The following is a 21,462-nucleotide window of genomic DNA, read 5'->3' as shown; positions in this document are numbered from 1 at the left end:
ATAAACGATAAACATGTCAGGATGGGAGATTACAATGATGGCAGCATGATCAAACTCTCACACTTAATAGGTATCTATATCTATATATCTGTATATGTGTATATAAATATACTTTGAAGATATAGTTAAATCAGCACTCGAATGTTTCAAGGGGAAACATTTAAATTGGACTCCTAGTCTGATCGCCCCCGGGCTCCGGGCTCCGGGCTCCGGTCTGACCGAAAAGTCAAGAGATTAATTAAAACAAAGACGTAATTATATTGATGTGGGCTCTCTTCCCAGGCTGCTTGTTTCTTTTAGAATTGTGTTAGTGTTAGCTTTTAGGTGCTTACATGGTTAGGCACCTCCTTATCTCTCTGAGCTCATAGACATCGTCGTTGTGGAGTCCCGAGGTCTGAAGATCTGATTCTCGCTGGTTCCCAGAACTCGACCTGGGACTAGGGGAGACGCAGCCTTTTCAGTTGCTGCTCCTAAACTTCGGAGCGGTCTCCCTCTTTCTGTCAGTGCGGTTACACGCACATCTAAATCAAGCTACTGGCAACAATCTAGCTAAGGATAATGCTGGAGGTTCAGAGAAATCTGTGTATACATGCGTGAAAATAAAATCCATTATTGAATAAGGTGTGTTCGACTCTGTGATGCTAGGTGGCGTTACATGCACTTTAGCGTTCTTCCGGTTCCTTCTTTGTTTTTGGTCTTCTTCTCCTACTGTGTTGATATTCTGGCTCTGGCGGTGTCATCACCTCTGGAAGGGGGGGGGGTCCCGGGGCCGTCACTAGCTCGGCTAAGCATGGGTTGCCTATACATGCCGGGATACCTCAGATTAGGGCCCATTATCCGGCACTAAAAGCTCGATCTCAAAGAGCTTCAGTTCGGTTCGAGTACGGCCCGGTTAAGGTGTATACACGGCTTTTAAAAATTCAATATCGGTCGGATTAAGGCAACAATTTGACTTTCTGTTAGTGCATGTAAACGTACTGATTGAGGTCTGGCAGTACTCAGTGATCTATTTTAAAAAAAATTTTTACTGGCTTTTAACTCCAGGGACCAGTAGGCCCGTCCTTGCATTGCCTTTTGCCTTTTTATTGTTTATGTTAGTGATGTTGCGTACTGCTTTTATTTGTATCTTATGGTTTTATTTGTTGTACACACACACACACACACACACACACACACACACACACACACACACACACACACACACACACACACACACACACACACACACACACACAAAGACACACACACACGTATTAGCTATGTGAAACGTTCTGAGGCAGAACAGTGCAGCATTTTTTGGGCATTTTTCTGGCCTAGGGGCGTAGTTCCTGTAGCAAAAACAATCTTGCAGTGCTGTGCTGCCTTCATTTGATCTGAGTGAATTACCTAGGAGGAGCTGTGGCTGTGTAACAAGGTCAGCAGGTAAGACAGGAGTTCTGCTCTTGGACAAATTTAGCCTCAATAATCTTAACCTGAAGTCTGGTCCTGTCTTCATCTGTACTTAATAGATTTTTGTACTTTTTGAGTTCAATGAGAGATGTGAGTGCAACGATAAAAGCCAAGAAAATGTGTTTATTCATGGAAAAAAACAGAAAGAAAACTGAAATGCACACGTTTTAACCCTTGTGCTGTCTTCGGAGGAAGGGAAGAAGGGAGGAAAGAAGGAAGGAATAAAAGAAGGAAACAAGGAAGAAAGAAAAGAAGGAAGGAAGAAAAGAAGGAAGGAAGGAAGAAAGAAAAGAAGGAAGGAAGGAAGGAAGAAAGAAAAGAAGGAAGGAAGAAAAGAAGGAAGGAAGAAGGGAAAAAAGAAGGAATGAAGAAGGGAGGAAAGAAGGAAGGAAGGGAAAAAGAAGGAAGGAAGGAAGGAAGGAAGGAAGGAAGAAGGGAGGAAAGAAGGAAGGAAGAAAAGAAGGAAGGAAGAAAGAAAGAAAAGAAGGAAGGAAGGGAAAAAGAAGGAAGGAAGGAAGGGAGGAAGGAAGAAAAGAAGGAAGGAAGAAAGAAAGAAAAGAAGGAAGGAAGAAAAGAAGGAAGGAAGAAGGGAGGAAAGAAGGAAGGAAGAAAAGAAGGAAGGAAGAAAGAAAGAAAAGAAGGAAGGAAGAAAGAAAAGAAGGAAGGAAGAAAAGAAGGAAGGAAGAAAGAAAAGAAGGAAGGAAGAAGGGAGGAAGAAAAGAAGGAAGGAAGGGAAAAAAGAAGGAAGGGAGGGAGGGAGGGAGAAAAGAAGGAAGGGAGAAAAGAAGGAAGGAAGGAAGGAAGGAAGGAAGGAAGGAAGGAAGGAAGGAAGGAGAGAAGGAAGGAAGGAAGGAAGGAAGGAAGGAAGGAAGGAAGGAAGGAAGGAAGGAAGGAAGGAAGGAAGGGAAAACGAAGGAAGGGAGAAAAGAAGGAAGGAAGGAAGGAAGGAAGGAAGGAAGGAAGGAAGGAAGGAAGGAAGGAAGGAAGGAAGGAAGGAAGGAAGGAGAGAAGGAAGGAAGGAAGGAAGGAAGGAAGGGAAAAAAGAAGGAAGGGAGGGAGGGAGGGAGGGAGGGAGAAAAGAAGGAAGGAAGGGAAAACGAAGGAAGGGAGAAAAGAAGGAAGGAAGGAAGGAAGGAAGGAAGGAAGGAAGGAAGGAGAGAAGGAAGGAAGGAAGGAAGGAAGGAAGGAAGGAAGGAAGGAAGGAAGGAAGGAAGGAAGGAGAGAGCAGGAGGAAAGAAGGAAGGAAGGGAGGAGAGAGAATGAGGTCATTTTGACCCAAAGACAGTACAAGGGTTAAATGTAGCATCGTAGGTGAACCCGAAATATCAAATGGAAAAAACTGAAACACCATTAAAAAAAAACACTAAAAGGTATTATATGTAAAGCATAACACAAATATATTAGATAAATACATGAGAATCTAATCCAGTGTTTTTCCTTGTGTCCCCACCAGACCACCAGCAGTGGCAGCAGCAGGATGAGCTCGGACGGGGGCGGCCGGCCCGTCAAGGTGGGCTCTCTGGTGGAGGTGATCGGCAAAGGCCAGCGTGGAACCGTGGCCTACATCGGCAACACGCTCTTCGCATCGGGGAAATGGGTGGGGGTCATCCTGGACGAGGCCAAGGGCAAGAACGACGGCACGGTGCAGGGCAAGCGCTACTTCACCTGTGAAGAGCACCATGGGATTTTTGTGAGACAGTCACAGGTACGTCCAGCGGATTCTGCCTTTTGTATAATCTCAAATACCACAACCATCTCAGTGCCAGAAACCCAGCACAGGACTGTTTCTAGCCCGATCACTTCGTTGTCCTACTTTGAAGTTTGAGATTTGTTCTTCCATTTTTTACTTTTTTTATTTTGCCACAGTGATACTGTGCGGAGCACCTACCTTTTTGTTGTTGCTTATTTTTGGGGTGCTATTTTTAGTTCTATATCCACTACCTGTTCTATTTTGAGGGTTACTGTTTTAGTTTCTGTTCAGATGAGAGGTTTCAGTCATCAAACAGAACAAAAGGCCTCGCTGTTCTGGCTTTAACCTCTACAGTGCAGTAGCATCTCCTCAAGGTGGAAGGTAGTTTTTAAAACAACAAAACATGAAGTAAACATGATAAACAGCTTCTAAAACAGATAACCTAACACATGAAAAAGGTAGTTCAGATCACCTAATATACTGTAAGGTAATTCTGTCCAAATTTGCCTGATATCGCAGTTATCTTTGTTCCACAGAGGTAGGAGGTAGTGATGGGGGTGATGGGGTGACGGGGTGATGGTGATGAGTGGGTGTGAATGGGGGAGTGAGTGAATGAATGTGTGAGTGTTATTGTGGGTAAATGGAAGCAAATCCAAACACGTCACATATTCCTTGGACGGCAGATGTAATCCTTCTGCATAAAAGACCCATAAACTATTAATAGATCAGATGTTCTTAGATGTGTTCATTTATTTTTCTCCCAATAAATTATATGTCTTGAGTTTTTTTTTCTCCAAAATTGAGGGAAACTATCGGGTACACAGCTGTGTCAAGAACCAACATATTATTACAATGGGACCCTTCATAGAGGTGCACAAGGAATTCCTAGTTTATTATCCTTAACTACAAGCCTTTTAAATGCCACAGCGTCGATTATTTTTCAGGTCTCTGTAACTGGTGAACTGAACTGAAACAGAATATTCTGGGTTGGGAACGACTTCTTCTCTGGTTTAACAACGCAGGAATCAAAGTGTCTTGAAGTTACCAGTGAGTCATCACATGTGTACCTGTCCATCTATACCAGGTGGAGGCTAAGGACCAGGGAAAACCATTTCCAGTTGGCCTGTGCTGCATTTGACTGAACTTCAGTAGAGTTGGCAGTAACAGCCGGTTGTGATGTGGCGGTCTGGTCTGTCTCCTGATGTCCGTCTGTCTCTCTGCCTCAGATCCAGCTGGTCGATGATGGAGCGGATACAACATCTCCTGAGACACCTGAGCCCAGCGCCGGCAAGACCCTGAAACGAGGTGAGGAGTCTCTCTCTCTCTGTCTCTCTCTGTCTCTCTGGTGGGGAGGGTTGTGTGCAGCTTATTTCACGTAGAACGTTTTTGTTCGTCCTTCCGATAGACAACAAAAAAGCCCCACCATTGGACTGTTCCTTTATGACTTTGCAGATACATTTTCATAATGAGTTGTTTAGAGTTGAAAGTCTAACATATAAGGGCCAGTCCCAATACACCCCCTAGCCCTACTTTTCAGTCCTACCCTAAATTTTGCGCGTTCCTGTGAGGGTAGTGGTGTCCCAATTCCTCTTTGCATCTAGGGCTAGTGGACATAACGAGGGCTAGTGTGTCTGAATCTAGCCCTTCAGAGTGAGGGTTTTCAGATGCTGACTAGCTGACCGAGGGCCAGAAACATTTCCCAGAATGCTTTACGTCATCATTTGCAGACTGAATCAAACAAAAAAACATGGCGAACATTTCTCATTTTTAGTGAATAAAATCAATATTTTGAGTTAGTTTCTGCATAAAAATGCATTTTGATTACATTTCTAGCGAGAAATATATATTTTGCTTTCATAATATTCACTCACTGAATGTACATAATCATTCGCTTGCTCGTTTTTTCAGACCTCGCCAGAATTAAGGCTGATTTATGGTTCCGCGTTACACCTACGGCGTAGGTTACGCGGTACGGTGCGCATCGCCGCGTAACCTACGCCGTAGGCTCTGCGTTGATTTAACGCGGAACCATAAATCGCCGGCGGCTCTTCTCATCCCTGAAAACATCAGAGCAAATTTCTTAACAGTCGTTATTTGGATAAACTGAGCCCAGGTTGGGGATCTTAACGGTTACTTTTACGCCTGAAAAAATATTAAAAATGAATAAAGTGGCATAATAACAGCGCTACAGCGGAAATTAAAACAGCTTTTAGCTCTCAGCTTCCTGATATGGTGTGACGTATGTACAAACATAACTACGCAGTCGCTTACGTACCCGAACGTAAACCACGCAGTGACGTAGCAAGTGGTGTCCCAATCCCTAGGGAACATTACAAAGCCCTACTATTTGTGGCTTCATTTTGAGGGTGAAGTGGTAGTGGGTGAGGGCTAGTGGTAGTGAGTAGGGTGAACATTGGGATTGGCCCTAAATGAGCGTAGTTGCGTTGGCCAGTCCCAGAGACTCCGTAGTTTAGTTTTAGTCGAGAGCGACTGTTTAGAAACATGCTAACATGGTGTCTGCTGCCTTGATAACATGGATACCACGGTACCAGAACTGGTGCCACGGGTCCTCACACTTGTTTTGTGGGTTTGAATATGTCTGTGTGCACTGCTGATGGGTACGCCACGCGTATTCTGCCAATTTAAAAAGAAAAGCAAGGTCATGATTTCTTTGAAAGTTCTGTATGTTCGTATTAACAGCTTCATAATTCACCCTGGTCGTTGCTGAAAACAGTTCTTATGAAATTGATTAAATATCATTTAACAATTATTAATAACTCTAAACACCAAAATCTGATGCCCTTCTTGACACCCCCCCACTTCCACGACCAGCGTTATGGGTGGCTGGTGGGGTCAGCGTGGGGTTCAGCGTCTGCAGGGAACCAGCTGGGGATCGATCCGCCCATCTGAGCGTGCCCACTGCGCCATAGCCACCCACATTTAAGAAACATAATAAACTTGATTCATTCAATGCTCTAACTGTACTTTCACTTTGGAAGAGAACTAGGTCATGAGTATGTTTCATCTCCTAGAGGATGAGCTGGGCTGTTTCCATGGTTACGTCTCGTTGCCGCCGTAGAAGACACGGTGATGGTCAGTTGCTTTTGTGTTAGTCATTTCCACATCCTGAAAGTTAAAGCTTCGGCGGCGATGCATTCGCTATATCCTAAATCCGTCCGAGGAAGACGACATTAAACTAAGAAGGACGTTACCTGGCAACAAGACGTTTCCTCAAATTCAAGCAGTGACGCAGAGAAAAAGCCTTGAAACTGGCAGCTGCTTTAGACGCAGCTCTGCAGTCGAGTCAAAAGAAATATGAGCAGCTCACTTAAAACCTCTCTTCTCTGCACTTAGTAGAGGCATCATTGAAAACGTAATCAAAGGCTCAACTCTGTGTTCAGAGAGCAAGCGAAGTCGGTCGTCATGGTTACACTTTGAAATATTGTAAATGGAAACTTTGATACATCCTCATCCACTTTTAAGTTTTAGTTGAAGCAGTTTTCAACCAATGTACATATTGAATGTGTCCTGCCCGTGTCTCAGAGTTCGGGGGACCCCAGTAAGACTAGCTGTGTTTAAGGGTATAGCTAATGGGGATCCTTACTTTCAGAACACATCATTGTTTTATGTTTGATTCATTAAACTGGTTGCAACCCAAATCTAGACGGCAATTTCACTGGCTTCAGTTCCTTTTTAAATGTGTTTATTTTCACTGTCCTCCATATTTTTTTTTTTTTTTAAATATTTTTATCCCGGTTTTTTTCCCATTTTTACCACCCCGTGCTCCTACCTACTGACAGTCCTGTGCATTGCCATCCGGGAGGGGTTGGTAGAGGATGAGCTCAGGTCTCCTCCTTAACCTGAGGAGTGAGCAGGCCGCATCTTTTCACCAGACAGGGTGGGGCTTCTCCGGCCGAACGTAGCGTGGAAGGATCACGTTATTCCGGCCGGATCCTCCCCACCCCATCTGGCGCCCCGGTTGGCCAGAGGGGGCATGTATAGCATGTATGTGTGCATGTTTTTGTGAGGGTAGCTCCCATTAGCTACCCAGGGGAACACGGGGAGAACGTGCAAACTCCACACAGAAAGATCCTTTCGCCAACCCCACCCATGGTGTGGGCACTGAAGTCATGGGGGAACTAACACGCACTTCAGCACCCACAGCGTCCCCCGGCGGGAATCGAACCCAGTACCTTCTTGCTGTGAGACCGCTGCACTACCAGCTGCGCCACCGTGCCCCCTTGCTGTCCTCCATATTTAAAAGAACTCATGATTCTATATAACTCTCCATACTCACTCAGACATATGAATTCTCCTTTTTTTTTTAGGTTGGGAAAAGATCATTTTATTTTAAATCTCTTTTTGCGTTCTATTACCTCTTTTCATTGTTTTAAGTTGGCATTATATTCTCATCTTAAAACAAATTGCCTATGTTTAATTTATTTATGTATTTTTTGTGTCCTTTTTTCTATTTATTTCTTTTTATTCATTTTATTTATTTATTTATTTTTTCTTTTCTCTCTGTTATGTTATATTTATCTCATTGTTTCGGTTATTTAATTAGCCTACTTTGTAACTAGACTTATGTGGGTAGGGGTTGTGTGTGGGAGGGTGAGCAAGATGTCTGTGTTTGTTTTATGTCATGTATGTCTGTACTGTAATGTGATATATTGTAATGTTGTATGTTTTATGGGACCCCCTTGAAAATGAGATGTTACATCTCAAGGGGCTATCCTTTAATAAATTCTACAACTCTACAATTCTTACAAATAAACAAAAAAGAGTTTGGGGGATCCTGTGCGCTCCATGTCATGTCACCTGTACTCCCGCTCTTACAGGTAAACACTGTAAACAAACAAACTCCCTGAATCTTCCAGCAGAATTCTGCACCGCTGCTTGTTCAGTGTATCTTACTTAAAAAGTACAGCCATCTTTAGATGTTTTTTCATACTTTATGTGCATATCTGAAACATCTAAATAGTCTGAATGAAAGTGTATGTTTTATAAATCTAGAATATGAATAAACTAGGTCATATTTTCATTTTCTATTTGTGGTTTTATATTTATTGTTTCTGGATGTATTTGTTTTGGTTTCTTGCGGTTTTCCTCCTGCATGAACTGCTTACTGATTGTGACAAATGTGACAAAAGTTAAGGTGTGTTGGTTCGTGTGTGTAGGGTCATAAATATGTTTTATTATGTTTGTCTTGGTGGAGTGATGCTAAAGTGATCCCAGGGTGTTCATCCAGACACACATTTGCCATCAGGTTCATATAAAATATCTAAATACAGCTGCAAGTGTCGTAATCGCCAACATCCAACAACCAAATGACTCCAGGTAACGGATGTGAGGTGGCTTTAAGAGTCAGTCCTGTCAGCATCCACCACCTGCTGTATTCACCTCCATAAACTATGTTGACTTCATCATCCTGTTTGTACCAGGAACTCTCGTGACTTCAAACCCCGTTAGTCATAAAAGGCTTCACTGTAGTGTAAAAATGCTTATCTCCTTTTCTGCTCTCCTCTTTTTATGGTTCCAGAACTCCCAGAGACGGCCAAATCCACCAAAATGGTGAGTTGGAGAGCGTGAACTGGGACACACACGCACGCACGCACGCACGCACGCACGCACGCACGCACGCACGCACGCACGCACGCACGCACGCACGCACGCACGCACGCACGCACGCACGCACGCACGCACGCACGCACGCACACACACACACACACACACACACACACACACACACACTGCAGAAACACGCACGCATGCATACACACTTCATGAAAGCTGCACACTAAGATAAATGCTGTGTTACTGTTGACTATAAGGTAATATAAGCAAACATGTCTACACTTTTGAACCCGTCTCCTCAATAGCTTTTGTCAGTAAGAATAATATAACACTTGAAATTAGTAGTAATCCAAATACAAAAGTAATATATTTAACCCTACGAGCTCTAAAATATGCACATAGCTCCTCTACTGAATATGTCTGGCTGGGGGTTGGAGAGGGTTTAAATAGCTTTTCTCTACTTTACATGTACATTTACTTAATCATAACAAGTCAACGAAAACACAACCTGAATACAGACTGCTAATTGTGAATATTTCCTGTTCATTGAGCTAAATCTTCTGTTCTCTATTTTGTCTAAAGATGGCGGGGAAAGCATCCAGCAGACCCCGTGATCTTGAGTAAGAGGAAGTGGGTGTAGGTAGTGGAAGGACTGATGTTTTGGGAACAGAAAAAGTGCAGCTTCATGAAGCCAGCAGTGCAGGCGTTGCCCAGCAGGGGGCGACATTCTCCTGCAGTTAGACTGGGCTTCTTGGCTTTGCAACATTCACTCTCAAATACATTAGAGCGGGGCTCATGAAATGATGTAAACACAGAGTCCTTTTGAGTTATCGTTAATGTTCCAGAGACTTCTCCGGAGCCCCAGACTCAACAATTTGACTGCAGTGACAGAAGCAGAGCCAGAACTCCGTCTTCCCAAACATAGTCGATTAATTATGATGTGATGTTTGTCACTCTGGGATTTATTTTACGTAGATTTTCAGTTTTTAATTCTTGGATCCCCTAAGTACTATATTAATTATTTGTAAAATGATACAAACTGCTGGCTTTCTGGGAGTTTGTCACATGTAGGTTCATAAGTTAATGATGAAAATAACATCTCCTTCAGGTAACTTATAAACATCCTTGGTGCTTTGTGTTTTGTAAGAAAAGAAGAAAGCCTGCTCCCTTCCGTTATTTACATCAAGTTATGTTAATCAATAATTCCCTATATTTGCCACATTGACATTGATACTGTAAATGAAAGATGAGCCGGATGTTTCACGTTTCACCTGGAGGTTGTGTCCTGGAGTCATTTGCTGCTATTTATGTTTTTAAATGAGAGAAAAACCAAGACTTTGTCAAATCAGGAACAACATTATCGGTAAGAGGGACCACAGACATCTGATATAAATACTTTGGTTTCATTAAAATAAGAGGATTTTTGTGTCTGTGAAAAAACAAAAAAAGGATGGTGTGATGAGGAAAATTTGAAAGATGTATATAAAAGAATTTGATCAGTGATTTATGAAAAACAGCATAATCATATTTGCTGTAAGTAATACAGGACTGTCTCAGAAAATTAGAATATTGTGATTTTCTGTAATGCAATTACAAAAACTAAAATTTCATACATTCTGGATTCATTACAAATCAACTGAATTATTGCAAGCCTTTTATTATTTTAATATTGCTGATCATGGCTTACAGCTCAAATATTAATTAATTAATTAATTAATTAATTAATAATATCAAACTCAAATATCCTATCTCAAAAAATTAGAATATTCTGGGAATCTTAATCTTAAACTGTATATATATGTATATGTATATATAATAAAAGGCTTGCAATATTTCAGTTGATTTGTAATGAATCCAGAATATGACATTTTTGTTTTTTTAATTGCATTACAGAAAATAAAGAACTTTATCACAATATTCTAATTTTCTGAGACAGTCCTGTATGTTTTGCATCTTTAGAAGCATTCCAGCGACTCAAGCTTATCAAATATTCAGTGTTTTTTTTATTTGATTGACTGAAACTGTGTGAAAATGGACTGAATTAGAGGAGCGGGGCATGTAATGACGATGAACATGAGGTTGTGTGATAGTCTGAGGTTCTCTGGGATTCACTGCTTCACCTCCGGCATGCCACTGATGGACTCCTGACCGTTAACCTTCCCCTCCCTCCTCTCCCCCCTCCCCCTCGACCACGCAGCGAGGATTAAAGCCCAAAAAGGTGCTGCATGTTTCTCTAACCTCGCCACTGTTGTAATGTTTTGATGACGAGCGCAGTAGCCGCGGCTCCGAACGGCCTTGCCGCTGCATGGCAACCGGGCCCCACCCATCCCGCCCCCATGGTTCCTCACAGCCATCTGTTTTTGTACCAGACAGCTCTGTGTTTGTGTGAAAGGAGAGAGAAAGGTGATGCCTGTGTGTCACCTGGCCACGCTCTCAGCTCTGCTCCGTCTCCATTCATGTGGCTCTGTGGGGCCGGCTTTGTCTCCCGTCTGCTTCCTGTGTGTGTGTAAGCATGGCCTAGTGGAAGGAAAAGCATTGCAATGACAGGAGCTTGCCCAGATGTGATCAAGTTCATACCGTATTGCACTGTAATATTTCATTTGACCAGAAATCATTTAGTAAGTTTAGCGCTTGTCGTCCTACTTGCATGACATTTAGCTGCAGATCATTTACAGTGTTTTTCAAGACAGGATGTTTTTTTATGGGACATGCACAGCTCCAGAGTTTGATTTCTTTCACACTTGCCATGATGTTAGAAAAAGAAAAAAGCTACATTTTCCCTCCTCTCCTCCCAAAAAGATAGGATTTATCATCTGTTGTTTGCAGCAGTTACAGACCCACATCACCTTTTGTACCTAGTGTTGTATATTTAGTTTAAAAGTTTACATTTCCAGTAATTATTCCTGTCAGTCTCCTCTCAGAAACCAAACTGTCGCTGCATATCGGTGCAAAATCAGTCCTTTGAGTCCTAACATGAAAAGAGTGCTGATGGGAAAACGTCTGCCGTCCTTTTTCCCGTCCTGCAAACCGTTAGTTCCTGTTTAAAGGCATCCACGCAGCATGAAACGGCTGCCCCCGTGTTAGACGCCTGGATCAGAGGTTCACTCTTCTCTCAAGCAGTATTATTGCCCGATATAAGGCGAGGCTTGAAATCCATGGAGTAAACCAATTTAAATGCCAGGATCCAGGCAGCTCCCAGAGGACAGTGATGTCCATCTTAGTGATGGGCGGGTCCCTTCTGCCTGTACTGCTGTCCAGGTGTGGTTTGGAAGAGTGCTGGGGCCTCATTTATAAAGCTTGCTTGCGCACAAAACAGGGCCTGAAAATGCGCAAGCCACCTTCTACGCAAAGGTTGGGATTTAAAAAGAAAAAACTAACTGAAAAATCTGCGTATCCCTACGGAAACCCTGATCCTCCCGTAGGAACTCACTTAAGATATGGGGAACTGGCGATGCAGGCGGTGAGGTGGTGAAATGAAGCCAGATTCATGTCATACTCTTAATAATGTCATCACATATCAGACTTATAATAAAATAGCGCTGATCGTGTCCCTCTGTGTTTGAAGCACAGCGTCAGTCAGGATGCTCAGCTGCTGCTGGAGCTGCAGCTGCGGTGAGTGAGGTTTGCCACTCGTCCCTTGAAATACGGAATTGTTACGTAATTGGGAATTAAAAGTTGCGTTCCGTATTGAACCAATACGGAACGCAGTTTATTCCGTATTTCACAATTGTCCCATACACTGTCACACACGCACACACTAGTTAAGCCTAATTATGCCTAAATTATGGTTCCACGTTAAATCGGCGCAGAGCCTACGCCGTAGGTTACGCGGCGACGCGCACTGTTACAGGCTGAGCCTACCGTTAGTTCTTAAACTGTAAAAAGTGGAGGGGGACAAAAACATGAGTTTGAAAAGTGGGGGGGACATGTCCCCCCTGTTCCCAGTGGAAATTACGCCCTTGCGCCTCACAGCGTTTTATTTTCACTCGCTTTATTTAATACTATTTATATACTATTTATACTTTTACTGTGACCACCAAATAATGTGGTTTTCCTGTCCTCCACCTCATCCACAACATCTCGTTCCCAGTCTCCGTGAAATTTAGTGGCACGGTGGCTCGACACTTCTCATTCTTGCCCAAACAGGCTTCAGGAAGCCACTGCACATGCTCAGCAGGCTCATTCATATGCAAATACTACTTTGCATTGCCCATTTATGGTAAAAAGTGGGCGTGTAGAGGGCGGGATATGAGCTGAATTCAGCTGCGCAACCTTCCAGCTGGACTGTGATTTATAAAGCGAACATTCCGTGCAAGTGTGCGTGGACACGGTTTTATAAATCCGGATTTTTTTTTGCGCCCGCCATTTTCCGGCTTTTGGCTTTACGTGCACTTTAGTGTGGATCCTACGCACTCTTTTATAAATGAGGCCCCTGCTCTGTTGGTTGTCCTTCTTCAAGAGTCTTCTGTCTCTGAAAGGAGCTCTGGATATCAGTAAGTCCACCCCCAGGTGATCTAAACATCTGTGTCCCGTCTCATCTCAAAGATCTCTGGAAATCAGCCTGACGCTTCATCAACTATGGGACGTTGCATACGGAGGTTCCTGCCTTCTTCTGGAAAAATGAAAGTTGGCAAAGTAGAAATTTCTCGAGTATTGCTTCGGGATTGTTGAGACAGTTTTTATTTTAATCTAATGGCTGGCTACAAAACATGGAACATTTAAGAGGATGTCACATGTCATTTCTTTTAATATTTATTTATTTTTTTATTTTTTTATTATTATTTTTCAAAGCAAAGCAGAAAAACCAACACAACGAAAATAATACAGAGCACATGGTACAAGTAGACATACAGTGGACTATTATCATGCCAATTTACACATTTTGATTCTTATTCCAAGCCAGTTCTATAAGTCCAGACTTTATCCTTTCAGATGTGGGGGAAACAGATAGTCAAAGAAAGAGTCCCAAATCCGGTAGAATGAAAAGGGTTTGTCCCTCAGGGCAGAGGTAATTTTAATTTAATTCAGACTGTTTTGAAAAACCAAGTCTGACCATGGTAATACAAAATGACCAGATTATTTTATAAAAAATAAAATCAGCTGTAATCTGATATATAAGTTTAGCTTTAAAGTGATATGTATTACCTTTTACATTGTACCAGTTGTCATAATAATTAAATAATGACTTTAAGGACTAGTTTGAACTCTTCTAGTCTTTCTGGTTATAATGTTAATTCTCTAAAAACAACACAAACATCCAGTGGCCTCTTCTGGCAGCGTGGTGTGGCCGCTGCTTGCTATTGAACCTCAAGTCTGAGACTGTTGGAGTTAATTTGTTAAAAATAATTTCAGTCTTTCTGAATCTGTTTTCCATGTTTGAAAATGCTGTTAATGAAATCATTAAATCTGGTCTGAGCATCCCTTTAACAGACCAGGAGCCGCTCTTCTCTGCACGCCTGCTCACAGCTGTCAGCAGATGGAGCGTTGCCATGGAGAACTATCAGCGTTCTCCAAGTGTCAGTAATAACGACAGTTATATTAGGGCTTGCTGTGGAGGTGATGCCTTCTCCGTGAGATACGGTAATAATAATAATCAAAGCTGCAAGCAGCGATGAACGGGCCCTCGCACCCTTGCGCTTGTATAACTTGTATGTAGATTCTTCAGGCCTGGACATTTAGCGGATAACACTACCCACAACTCTCTATATGGCAGAAAGTAGGAACTATCAGATATCGACCAATCAGATGAAGGGGTGGGGCTAATTTGCAGCAATTATGTTCAAGGACTCAAAACCATGTCCGATGACACCACCCACGAGTCTTTATGTCAAAGCATTCAAAAGTTATTGCAGAAAATCGGAACTATCACATATCGACGAATCAGAAGAAGGGGCAGGGCTAATTTGCACCAATTAAGGTGAAGGAATCAAAACCGAGTCAGATGACACCACCCACCAGTCTTTATGTCAAACCATTCAAAATTTATGGCAGAGAAAAGGGACTAAAAATGTCAAATATGGACCAATCAGATGAAGGGGGGGCGCGCTTTTTGGCATGTATCGCCACGGTAACGCTTTTGACTGAGAAAAGTAATGCACGTCGTCGCAGTATGGAGATGCACATTTTGATGTATAACACACCTGAGTGCACTTTACGGTTCGGGCCGCATTAACTGCAGAAGGAATGGCATAAATTGCGCCAAAATTACATGATTAAGTCAAAATGGCCGACTTCCTGTTGGGTTTCGGCCATGGCGCCAAGAGACTTTTCTTTAAGTTGCGACCGTGCATGTACGTCAAACCGTATAGTGAGGCTTGAGGCACAAAGTTTTCTAGGTGGCGCTGTTGAACCATTTTGCCACGCCCATTAATGCAAACCATTAAATATCAAATTTATCACCAGGCCTGGCTTGCGTGCCAAATTTGGTGACTTTTTGGGGCACGTTTAGGGGGGCAAAAAGGCCCTCATTTCTTCAGAAGGAAAAGAATAAAGAAGAAGAAGAAGAAGAATAAAAATTCCTACAGATACAATAGGGCCTTCACACTGTAAGTGCTTGGGCCCTAATAATAATACATTTTATTTATAATGCACTTTACATTACTGAGAATCTCAAAGTGCTACAGTTTGATAATTAAAAGGAAACAGAAAATAATAAAATCAAGATAAGAGATAGAAGGGATAGAAAGTCAAGACATGGCAGAAAAGAGAATAAAACAATTTAAAAAAGCAACTAGGGGAAAAAACAAAAAAAAAACAAAAAAAACAACAGCATTGTTTAGGGATAAAATGCTTTGCTAAAAAGAAGGTTTTTAGTCCTCTTTTAAAATTGTCCGTAGTTTGTGGTGCCCTCAGGTTGTCAGGGTGGTATCTTAGGGAGATCGGTGGTATCGTCTCCTACAGCATTAATCTGACCCCCGTCACTTGTACTGCGCGACGGATACAAATCTGTTTTGTACAGAATTGTATACTTAATAAGAAAATAACTAGAAAGAGACTTTGATGCGACGTGACTTTGAAACAGGAGCTGCAGGTCGATGCTCTTTAACGATCATCCTCCTCTGACTCATACGCTCTCCACACTGTCTAGAAATGTCAGACTGTGACCGAGGTGAAGCGAGCGCTCCTGCGCCGGCAGAGACCCGCAGAGACCTGCACAGTATAGATTTCCCTTCAGCTCAGTTTTAGTTGATCCTTTCCAGCATGACAGGGCTGACTTTTACCATCACAAGGAAGATCTGAGCCCTAAATGTTAACTGTTGTTCTGGATGTAGCTGATGTTTCTGAGCGAATAGATGATGTGTTTTTACAGGCGAGAGAAACACGTGTATAAGCACGGAGCCTGCTCAAGCGGAGGGTGTTTAGCTGGAGTCATTAATGTAACTTCTCGTCCTTTCGCCCCCCCGAGGCTGCAGCGCAGGAGTTCTCACTGGATCTGCTGGAAGAGCAGGAACTTGATACCTCCCCACCCCCCCCTGTTATCCTTTCTGTCGTTCAGCGTTTCTCACTCCATCACTCTTGAGAGCATCGCTCGGTCTCCGAGCTGGAGAGAAAGCGAGGCAATTACATAGAAAAATGTTTAATATTTTAGCAGGGCAGATTTCCATCGGCTGCTCTGTAATGGATATACCCAAACATTCCTCTTCCTGCCTCCGCCGTCTGAAGCATCTCTGCACCGCTCGTCTCTGGATCTATTTAAGTCTGTAATTGGTTTCTTATAAAACCCTCTCAACATACAGTAATATCACAGACTTTTATCACTGTACCGTCCACGTTTTCATTCACGATGTGGCAGTATTTCAGCTTGAAAGCCTGAAGCTAATCAGTATTTTTCCACCCAGTTAATCCTCTACATCCCAGTCTGTTCCTGGTGAGCTGCTGGACCACATAGACGGGAATTAGAGGAGCTGAGGGAGATATTAGCTTTCAACGGTTTAGGAGTTAATTGTCCAATTAGATTACTCTCCACCTAAAAACGTCTTTTCGCCGCAGTCGTGTTGCTGCTAAAGTTGCTGCTGGCATCATATGGAATATTTCACTGCCCTGTTTTAACATGTAAGCAATATAAAATAGATGTTAAATTACCGTAGTCCTGATACAACTGGACCAGAACCTGTATTTGAGCAATATACAGGACTGTCTCAGAAAATTAGAATATTGTGATAAAGTTCTTTATTTTCTGTAATGCAATTAAAAAAACAAAAATGTCATACATTCTGGATTCATTACAAATCAACTGAAATATTGCAAGCCTTTTATTATTTTAATATCGCTGATTATGGTTTACAGTTTAAGATTAAGATTCCCAGAATATTTAATTTTTTTGGATAGGATATTTGATTTTTCTTAAGCTGTAAACCATGATCAGCAATATTAAAATAATAAAAGGCTTGCAATATTTCAGTTGATTTGTAATGAATCCAGAATGTGTGACATTTTTGTTTTTGTAATTGCATTACAGAAAATCACAATATTCAAATTTTCTGAGACAGTCCTGTAAAATAGATGTTAAATTACCGTAGTCCCGTTACAACTGGACCAGAACCTGTATTTGAGCAATATTTGAATAGCAGAGTTTTTATTTTATTTTATGTTTTTCACGATGCAGCACTTTAAAGTCCTTTTTTATTGTGAATGCAGTTAATGAAAAGAGAAAATATTTTATGTGTTGAAGTATGGAATGAAGCCCTTATGAAACACAACCCTAACATGACCCCAGTTTATTGATGTTTCCTACTAAGTTCATCCTGAATTTACAAAAACAGAAGTTCTCAGTAGTGACGGCGGTTTCCCCCTCGGCCCCGACGCTTTCTCTTACTGGGAACCAGCGCGGGGGATGAGGAGTCGCTGAACCGTGACTGACAGCAGAAGCTGGAGGCTTTTCACACTTTCACACCGGCTGAAAAGCCTTTGGACACAGAGAGAGGGAGGGGGGCAAAACATAGATAAATAAAACCAGAGGACGGTGCACACTTGAAGGCTTTCACAGCCAGTCGCCATGCAGCTTTAGTTGGAATTCCAGCTGATCATCCCCAAAAATACGTGATATTGGCCGGGTTTCCCAGATCAGTTAAGAAGCTCTTAACAGCAAAATGCTTCTTTCAAACCTTCTTAAGGAGCCTGTGAAAGAAAAATGCATCTCCCAGAGTCACTCTTAGCTTAAGAAGCTCTTTCATTAAGAAAGAAATGTAAGATACTGCTGACCCACTCTTTACAGCTTCAAAGTATATTTATCGTCTTAGTTTTTCATTATAACACACATAACGCACAGGCAGCAGGGAATTAGTGCGTTAGGTAGCAGTGCTGCGTGTGAAAATGCGCTGATAGTGATCGGTGATTGATTTGCCTGGCATCGAATGATTTGGTTTCAGAACCGCGGTGGTGGACAGCTCCTTTAAAGAGCGATCTTAAGAGCGGTCCTAAGAACGGTGTTAAGAAGTCATCTGGGAAACACCCGTATCTTAGGGCCCCTTCTTAGTTGAACCCTTCTTAAAGGAGCATGAGGCCGGATTGAGGCAGGATTTATGAAAAAAATGTGTATACGTTTTAAGTTTTCTAGTAATAATGTCAGATGAAGCGTTCCAAACCAAAAAGAATGAGCCCTCTAGTGTATCTCTCCGTTGCCTTGAACAGGCTGTGTGCTGCAAAACGTGCTGCAATTCCGGGCCGGAATTTCCCGCGCTGTCCTGCGGATGTGACGTCAAATGACGCTGCATGCACGTTCTCCCCGTTCTCCCGTGCCGGCTTCACTGTTGGCTTCAGGAACCCCGACGGCCGTCGTGGCGCTAATGAGTCTCATTTCTTATTCTTGCCTTAAGCTCCTTTAAGAGCCTTCTTAAATCCTTAAGAAGGGTCGGATCTGGGAAACCCGGACTTTATCATTCTTATTATTATGATTATTATTATTATTATGATTATGATTATGATTATGATTATGATTATTATTATTGTTATTATTATTGTTAGTCTGAGGGGTGAACAGATGCACTCGCTCATCCTCCATGTGGGATTTGTTGATTTGAAATATGTTGTCCAACATTATTCATAAAAGATTTGTCAATAAATGAAGAAAAAGATTAACAGGTTTATCTTTCTCACAAATATCTTGCCCCCCCCCCTCCATCCACATTATAACAAGCCCATTGGAAGATTTGCTTCTGTTGCTAAGAGACGAGAGGTTTACATCAGCGTCGCTGCTCATTTGCCCCTCTCACCTCCACTGACAGCACTGCCTTCCCCTGTCTCATTCCTCCTCTGTCTGCCTCACCCATCCCTCCCTCCCTCATCCCTCCCTCCACCCTCCTTCCCTCCTCCCTCCCTCACCCATCCCTCCCTGTCTGTGGTCGAGGTGGTGATGAGTGGGTGAGCAGCAACAAGGCAGGGAGGGCACGCAGTGATGTAATGTTGGAGCGAGGCATTGGCTGGGCTGACAAATCACAATCATGAGGAGAGGGAGGAGAGAGAGGAGAGGGGGGAGAGGGGACAGGGGAGAGAGAGGAGACGGGGGAGAGAGAGGAGACGGGGCAGGAGGGAGGAGCGGCAGGTTACGGGAGCAGAGCGGAGCAGCAGCAGCAGGTTTCAGGCTCACGGCAGCAGCAACATGCCAGGCTCCCGGTCGGCATTAAGAGCAGCAAGGATGCAGTGACCGAGTGGATTACCAGAGAAGCAGAGAAGGAGGACGTAAAGGAGGACGAGAGCAGGAGGAAGGGACAGACAGAGGGAGGACGGGAGGAAGGGAGGGAGGGGGGAGCCTGGGGATAAATCGTCGCGGCCATTTGCACCACTGCAGCTTCCCATCCTGAGCGGCTGCCCACCCGCCCGACTGGCTTCAGCTGTCCGTCCGCCCGGAGCGTCTCTGTGGATCTCTGCCTGCTCCTCCTCGGCGTCTGCACGCCCCGTATTTCTTGGTGACCGTGTGTGTGTGTGTGTGTGTCTTTTTCTCTTACAAATATGATGAGACAGACTCCTGCACCCCGGAAGGTACAGAACTTCATACCCTCTTTAACTGTTGAGATGCTGCCGTGTCTGTCTTCTTTATTTCTTTCATTCATTCATTCGTTCTGTCGCTGCAGCTGCTGTAAAGGTCACACCTACAAGTTTACGCAATCTTATTTCTCTCTCTCTAGTGATGTTTCCATGCAGCTTGTTGGTGCTCTTTTTTTAATTTACCAGTAGTTCATTTTGACCTCACCTTTGGTGGCTTTTTTGCAGAATAATGTCATGCTTCAGTACCGTCTGTGTCTGCAGCTGCTGAGTTGAGTTGTTTCATTATGTTGTCAACGGTGCAAGTTTCCCTTTTATTTGGCATCATCATGCAGGAGCCCTGCCTTCCATGTGACATGCAAATGATTTCAGTCGTGGTTGCAGATGTGTGTGATGAGTCTGTTTGGGTGTCTAATGACTGACTGGTTTAGGAAGGCTGTCAGCTCTTCTCGGGTGCAGCTGTTAACTTCAGCTCATTCCTGCTGAACGGTCCTCCTCTAATCCAATAAAGAGCGACAGCTTGAGCCAAAGCGCTGGCCGAGCTAAGGAGGCAGTATGTCGAAGGTGCAAAGTGATGTGACGAGGAAAGAAGTGCAGCGCGTCAGATTATCTTACAGGAAAGGTCATCAGTCGGCTTTTGTCCAGTTTCATTATAATCAGAGCGGGCAGATAAAACTACAACACATAATTGTTCCATACTGTATGCAAAGATATGAGTTAGTTTTCCTTAAGTGACTCAGAGAGAGTACTGACTGTAGAGAAGTGCAGCGTATTAGATTATTATAGTATTAGTTTGATTTAATGAAACTAAAAACAGCCTATAGATTGATCGATTATAAAAATCACTATTAGCAGTCAAAACATGCATCTAAAGATAAAGGGTAATCTTTGAAATGCATGTATTTAGCTTATGTTATGAGTTTTACTGTATTACAGGAAAACGTTTTGCATCCTGACGAGTGTTCAATTACAAACTTAACATTTCTGATCCAGTATAACATTTTTAAAGTCAGTTAATACGTCGTGAATGTGTAAATATGTAAAGAAACTATTTACACGCGTTACCTTCGGTCAGAGTTGAACGTGAGAAGGATTTTCAGCATAAACTTCAACATGCAGATGGTCCCGCTTTTACGAAGCGGCTCCTGTGGTGAATGAGAGATGCGTCCAGACACTGTGGCTGCAGAACAGCAGAACCGGGCTCAGATCTGGCAGATCGGGACAAAGTGCTCATTGAGGTCGCCGTAGTGGTGCCGGCCGTGGTGGTACCGGCCCTGGTGGTGCCAGCTTTAGTGGTACCAGATGTGGTGGTACCAGCCCTGGTGCACTGCAAAAACTCAAAATCTTACCAGGAATATTTGTCTTATTTCTAGTTAAAATGTCTAATTTTTAGTCAAAAAATCTCATTACACTTAAAAACAAGAGTCATTACCAGAAAAATAACTTGTTATTTGACAATTTTCACCTGTTTCAAGTAAATTTTCACTTGAAATAAGTAGAAAAATCTGCCAGTGGAACAAGATTTATCTTCTCATTACAAGCAAAAAAATCTTGTTCAACTGGCAGATTTTTCTACTTATTTCAAGTGAAAATCTACTTGAAACAGGTGAAAATCGTTGTTTTTTCCAGTGATGACTCTTGTTTTAAGTGTAATGAGATTTTTTTTGACTAAAAATGAGACATTTTAACTAGAAATAAGACTAGAAATAAGAATTCTTGTTAAGATTTTGAGTACCAGTCTCAGTGTGCACACGGAGCTTTCTGCTCAC

The 21,462-nt window shown here is 42.8% G+C and overlaps 1 protein-coding gene across 10 annotated transcripts in view; it reads left to right on the top strand.

Annotated features, from left to right (window-relative positions):
- The window catches only part of dctn1b (dynactin 1b), a 69,078-nt gene that overhangs the window by 15,464 nt on the left and 32,152 nt on the right, over nt 1–21,462 (top strand). For 3 of the 10 annotated variants that reach the window (XM_061744436.1, XM_061744431.1, XM_061744428.1), the window contains exons 2-6: nt 2,903–3,154; nt 4,366–4,444; nt 8,679–8,710; nt 10,911–10,931; nt 19,673–19,690. In XM_061744436.1, the coding sequence (XP_061600420.1) occupies nt 2,927–3,154; nt 4,366–4,444; nt 8,679–8,710; nt 10,911–10,931; nt 19,673–19,690 (378 nt within the window). In that variant the 5' untranslated portion in view covers nt 2,903–2,926. Of the gene's footprint in view, nt 1–2,902; nt 3,155–4,365; nt 4,445–8,678; nt 8,711–10,910; nt 10,932–19,235; nt 19,691–21,462 lie in introns of those variants that run through there. The other 7 variants (XM_061744435.1, XM_061744430.1, XM_061744429.1 and 4 more) reach the window with 3 other exon arrangements.

Source organism: Cololabis saira, chromosome 16 (genome assembly GCF_033807715.1).
Source record: "Cololabis saira isolate AMF1-May2022 chromosome 16, fColSai1.1, whole genome shotgun sequence".
In the NCBI taxonomy this organism is placed as follows: Eukaryota; Metazoa; Chordata; class Actinopteri; order Beloniformes; family Belonidae; genus Cololabis; species Cololabis saira.
The sequence above is the reverse complement of the archived record's forward strand: the minus strand, read 5'-3'. Positions and strand labels throughout refer to the sequence as shown.